The sequence below is a fragment of the Mesitornis unicolor genome, unplaced genomic scaffold (genome assembly GCF_000695765.1).
Source record: "Mesitornis unicolor isolate BGI_N332 unplaced genomic scaffold, ASM69576v1 scaffold48039, whole genome shotgun sequence".
NCBI lineage: Eukaryota > Metazoa > Chordata > Aves > Mesitornithiformes > Mesitornithidae > Mesitornis > Mesitornis unicolor.
Window position 1 is genome coordinate 1 of NW_010209045.1, and position 5,733 is coordinate 5,733.

The following is a 5,733-nucleotide window of genomic DNA, read 5'->3' on the forward strand; positions in this document are numbered from 1 at the left end:
TATTTTTGTTGCCTTTTCTCCCTTCTAGAAGTTTTAAAACATGGCGAAGTTTGTGACACCCGTGATCCAGGACAACCCCTCGGGCTGGGGCCCCTGCGCCGTGCCCGAGCAGTTCAAGGACATGCCCTACCAGCCCTTCAGCAAGGGGGACCGCCTGGGAAAGGTACCTGCCTTGGACCACCACGCGTTGGGCTGCTCCTGAACCAGCCCTCTCTTTTGGCATCGTCCCACAGCCAGGGGGTGGGACCAGGTGATCTTTAAGGTCCCTTCCAACCCAAACCATTCTGTGATTCTATACCTGTGTGCGCTGCTGCCCTTTTTTGCTGCTTACTACCGTGGCTGCTCATCTGACACCAACTGCAGTGCTTGCTGTCACTTAGCACAGTGGTGAGCAATTAGCAGGGCTGGCAAGAGGAGGTGGGAGCTAAAAGGATTCGTTCAGGAGCATACAGCAGTGTATGCTGGTTGAAGTCCTGCATATACAAAGTCAAGGGTGGGAGGGAACTGTCAGGTTAATACTTACTTATTTTGGCTGTTTATTCTTCTGTCCTTAGGTGGCCGATTGGACAGGAGCCACGTATCAGGATAAAAGATACACAAGTATGTATCTGGAGAGTTGGGCAGGGAATAATTTAATGAAATATAACAAGGGAAAGTGCAGAGTCCTGCATCTGGGCAGGAACAACCCCAGGTTCCAGTATAAATTGGGGAATGACCTGTTGGAGAGCAGTGAAGGGGAAAGGGACCTGGGGGTCCTGGTGGACAGCAGGATGACCATGAGCCAGCACTGTGCCCTTGTGGCCAAGAAGGCCAATGGCATCCTGGGGTGGATCCGGAGGGGGGTGGGGAGTAGGTCGAGAGAGGTTCTCCTTCCCCTCTACTCTGCCCTGGTGAGACCACATCTGGAATATTGTGTCCAGTTCTGGGCCCCTCAGTTCAAGAAGGACAGGGAACTGCTGGAGAGAGTCCAGCGTAGGGCTACAAAGATGATGAAGGGAGTGGAGCATCTCCCTTATGAGGAGCGGCTGAGGGAGCTGGGTCTCTTTAGTTTGCAGAAGAGGAGACTGAGGGGAGACCTCATTCATGTTTATAAATATTTAAAGGGTGAGTGTCACGAGGATGGAGCCAGGCTCTTCTCGGTGACAAACAACGATAAGACAAGGGGTAACGGACACAAACTGGAACACAGGAGGTTCCACTTCAATTGGAGAAGAAACTTCTTCTCAGTGAGGGTAACAGAGCACTGGAACAGGCTGCCCAGGGAGGTTGTGGGAGTTGTGTGTCCAGTCTTCTCTGGAGACATTCAAAACCCACCTGGACGCCTTCCTGTGTAACCTCATCTGGGTGTTCCTGCTCCAGCAGGGGGATTGGACTAGATGATCTTTTGAGGTCCCTTCCAATCCCTAACATTCTGTGATTCTGTGATGTGCTGTCCAGTGGCTGCTTCTGTGGGTTTTTTTGTACAGAGCGGAAAAATTCCTGCTTTCATGTCTCACACCCGCTCACCTCAGCAAGAGAAGCTCCTTAATTTAGGAAGCATGCCTCACCCCGTGAGAGCTCCATGAGGCTCTCCCTGTCCTTAGGGCTTACTCCTGATTTTTATGCTGCCTCATGACTGGGGCTTCTCAAGGAGGCTTGTAGAGGGAGAAAATGCTGGTGTAAGACAGGAGTCCCACTTGATGCATCACACATAGGTGAAGGCAGTTGGAGGGAATTTTGGGGGAGAAAGGGACGAAGCAACAAAGCGTCAGCTGGTTTTTTTTTCCCTAGAAGTTTGGTGTCAAGATGCTTTGTTTTATTTCCAGACAAGTACTCGTCGCAGTTTGGCGGTGGAAGTCAATATGCGTACTTCCACGAGGAGGATGAGACGAGCTTCCAGCTGGTGGATACAGCGCGAACGCAGAAAACGGCGTACCAGAGGAACCGCATGCGATTCGCCCAGGTAGCGTGTTGTCAGAAACGGGCTCAGGGGAGAGCTGCAGCAACACAGAGTGATTGCACCGCTGACATCTTTCTTTTTCTTTTTTTTTTTCTTTAAACTTTCCTTCATTTCTGCAGAGGAACCTTCGGAGAGACAAGGACCGTCGGAACATGCTGCAGTTCAGCATGCAGACGCTGCCAAAGAGCGCCAAGCAGAAGGAGAGGTGAGGCCTCGGATGTGAGCATACTGTACTTGGGTTGGAATGTGTGAACATACTGTTGATAAATTTGGGAAGCTTCTGTAACAGAACCCACTAGAGCTAACGGCAAAGAAGAATTCCAGGGTATTTCACGTCCAATGTTTGCTGATATCACCGGTAGTTACAAGCATGGGTTTCAAACAGATATTGAAGACTTCAGAAGGGTTTTTGAATCACGTTTAGAAAGTAAGCAGGATGTTTCAAAGTAGAACGTACCCTTTCTGAAGACTCCTTTGCAGTCTTTGGAGATGAAAATATTTGAAGAGCTGCTCAGAGTAAAGAACAGAGCTTTTAATGTGTCGGGCATCTTGATCAACAGACAGCTCAACAAATGTTTCAGTGGCTCGGTGCCTGAAATCATTGCTCCTCTGGTGGTAATTTGGAAGCGTGGGAATGGTTCTGGTGTGTAGGAATTGAGAACTTCTCTTTGTGACACTTCTCGTATTTGTCATTTTAGAGATCGTTTGCGCCTACAAAAGAAGTTTCAGAAGCAGTTCGGAGTGAGGCAGAAATGGGACCAAAAATCACAGGTAAACTAGTGAGCTTTCTGCCCCCTGCTATGGTTTGGTGTTGCTGGCTGGGTTCACAGGGCAGCTCCTCCTGCACAAATCCTGATGTGCTGTGTGTCTGTTTCTCTCTCTCTCTGCTGCCTCTGGCCGCACAGCAGAAGCCTCGTGACTCCTCTGTTGAAGTTCGCAGTGACTGGGAGGTGAAGGAAGAGATGGATTTCCCTCGGCTGATGAAGATGCGCTACCTGGAGGTGTCGGAGCCACAGGACATGTGAGTTCCTAAAGTAGCCATCCGCTTGCTTCCTGAACTGACCAGATTTTTGGAAAGCAGGAGGGCAGGGGTCTCCTGGCCTGGTCCCAGTGTTCTCATAGAGGTACCCAAAGCAATGGGTGGTAGTGGAACACCTAATAGGCCCCTCGGTCCTTTGTGGTCCATGGGTGGTAGTATCTGTAGGGAAGGTATCACGATGGTCCTCTTCTCTCTGCAGAGAGTGCTGTGGAGCACTGGAATACTACGACAAAGCCTTCGACCGCATTACAACGAGGAATGAGAAGCTACTGAGGAGCATTAAGCGCATCTTCCATACCGTCACTACTACTGATGACCCAGTTATCCGAAAGGTACGTTTACTGGTTTGTAAAAGACAGGTTTGTTGATCAGTGCATGCTGTTGTTAGAGACCAGCTATTACCAGCAGGCCAAAGTTAGGAAATGGACAGAAAAATTGCAGATCTCTAAGCTTGCAAAGGAGAAGCAGCATTAGCTGGTATCGTTATTTTTCTTAGATCCAAGGCGGAGCTAGATTAATTCAAAACTAGGAATACTGGCTAAGGAAAAGCTGTAATTCTGGGAAGGCAAACAGGCCAGTGCTTGATCTATGTTGGGAAAGAAACATCCATGTCAGAGACCTGGTTCTTTTGGTTTCTGCTTTTAGAGATGAGGAAGGCTCAGAGGTTTCTCTCTCCGACCCGATCAACAATAAGGCCTTTTCCCAACAGAGAGCACATGTTGTAGTGGGTTTCTTTTTCCTTTTTTTGGTGAGGGTGGGCATGGATTGCTGGGTACTGCCTCGCACTTTGGCAGTCGGTGATGTACCTACCAGTCTAGTGTCCTCAGTGTGGGAAAAGAAATCAGTTACCTGGTTTGCGAACACTTCTGCTCTTGGCTGGGGAAGGGAAGAGGTGTTTGTTCTTGTTGCTGAAACACAGTTTCTTCCTCCTGTATCCGTAGCTGGCAAAGACCCAAGGGAATGTGTTTGCTACAGATGCCATCCTGGCCACGCTGATGAGCTGCACTCGCTCTGTCTATTCCTGGGACATCATTGTCCAGAGAGTTGGATCCAAGCTTTTCTTTGACAAAAGGGACAATTCTGATTTTGGTGAGGAAAAAGCCTGAAAGAAATGGCTGTTACAGTAGCTAGAGAATCTAGTTTTCTTTATGTTGGGGTTTTTTTGAGTCTATTCTATATCTCAGTGTCCAGACTGAGGTGACTGCTGGGCTAGCTGTGGGAGTAACATCAATACTGATCTGCTCCAATGTGGGACTAGAGACTCGCTGAAGCTGACATAGTTGCTCCCTGAGTTTAACCATTCTTGTCTGGTTTTCTTCCCAGACCTCCTGACAGTGAGTGAAACGGCCAACGAACCACCACAGGAAGAGGGCAACTCCTTTAACTCTCCACGCAACCTTGCTATGGAAGCTACCTACATCAATCATAACTTCTCCCAGCAGTGTCTGAGGATGGTAAGGTTGGGCAGTCCGGAGTAGTAGGGTCTGTGTTTTGGGGAAGCTCAAGAAGAGACTTCATTAGGCTGCTTTAATACAGCATAGCAGTGTTTTAGTTGCCAGAGGTACATTACACTGATGTTCTTTCAGTGTTGAAAGAGATGGGGTTGCTTCTGGTGAGCAGTGGGATTTTTGTCATAGAAATATTTTCACCTTTATTACACAAAATAGACATCCCACTCCCACTGGTGAAGCAGGCAGGCTTCTGAGAACACTCAATGAAGCTGAAGTGCCAGCAGAAGTACTGCTTACAGCAAAATGACTAATGTGAAGATGAGGCTTTTCATCAGCTGTCTTGATATTTTAGTGTTTATCGGGGAAAATAGCTGCTGTTCCTATAAGAGAATATTTATCCAGTAGCAGAGAGCTCCTTCAGGTTTTTTTTCCTAGCATGCCCTTCTGTTTTCTTCTGCAGGGAAAGGAGAAATACAAGTTTCCCAACCCAAACCCCTTTGTGGAAGATGACATGGATAAAAATGAAGTAGCCTCTGTTGCATACAGGTATGTTGAGCTCTCTCTGATGCCCAGTTTTGGCAAGGGGACAGGATGTTGGGGTGGTACAGAGGCAAAACAAGTCAAGAGTGTTATTGATTGAAGATTTACTGTGATGTCCTCACACTGAACACGTAGAGGTGGGGAAAGGGATTTTGTTGAGTGCTTGCATGTATCTGGCAGGGAACAAGGGTCAGAAATAACCGGGTGGATTGTCTGTTGACAGATACCGGAGGTGGAAGCTGGGAGATGATATAGATCTCATTGTCCGCTGTGAACACGACGGCGTGATGACAGGAGCCAATGGAGAAGTGTCCTTCATCAACATCAAGACACTGAACGAGTGGGATTCCAGGGTGAGGAAGAACGAGATCCCAAAGCTAGCTCTAACTGCTGCACTGCTGCCTGACACGCCAGGTACAGCAGGCGAGAGGGGACAAACATCTGGCAGTGTCCCCCGCGTGGTTACATTCCACCAAAGGCCCGTAGCTTTGGTGGGCGAGCAGTGCTGATGGGATTCTGCCCCCATATGGGAGGTAGCTGGTTTGAACCCTCTCATCCCCAGGTGTTCGGCACAGTAGCCAGTCTGTTCCCGTGCTTCCCTCACAAACGCTTCCCTCGCAAACTTACCATCCTAACCAGTGCCACAAATGTTGGCCAATCCCCGCTGTTCGCATTTCTCCCTTGCCAGTGCCAGGGCTTGCTTTGTAAAAAGCTGCTGTCCGCGTTCCCTTATGCGTTACCGTAATGTCGGCAGAAGAAAGTTC

The 5,733-nt window shown here is 48.8% G+C and overlaps 1 protein-coding gene across 1 annotated transcript in view; it reads left to right on the plus strand.

Moving 5' to 3' along the window:
• The first annotated feature begins 40 nt into the window (after window positions 1-40).
• EIF3D (eukaryotic translation initiation factor 3, subunit D) overlaps window positions 41-5,733 on the plus strand; it is a 7,262-nt gene continuing 1,569 nt past the window's right edge. Inside the window, exons 1-11 of the mRNA XM_010192723.1 lie at window positions 41-163; window positions 555-600; window positions 1,806-1,942; window positions 2,059-2,144; window positions 2,638-2,710; window positions 2,845-2,960; window positions 3,178-3,310; window positions 3,920-4,067; window positions 4,302-4,432; window positions 4,890-4,975; window positions 5,193-5,322. Coding sequence (XP_010191025.1) covers window positions 41-163; window positions 555-600; window positions 1,806-1,942; window positions 2,059-2,144; window positions 2,638-2,710; window positions 2,845-2,960; window positions 3,178-3,310; window positions 3,920-4,067; window positions 4,302-4,432; window positions 4,890-4,975; window positions 5,193-5,322 — 1,209 coding nt within the window. The remainder of the gene's footprint in view (window positions 164-554; window positions 601-1,805; window positions 1,943-2,058; window positions 2,145-2,637; window positions 2,711-2,844; window positions 2,961-3,177; window positions 3,311-3,919; window positions 4,068-4,301; window positions 4,433-4,889; window positions 4,976-5,192; window positions 5,323-5,733) is intronic.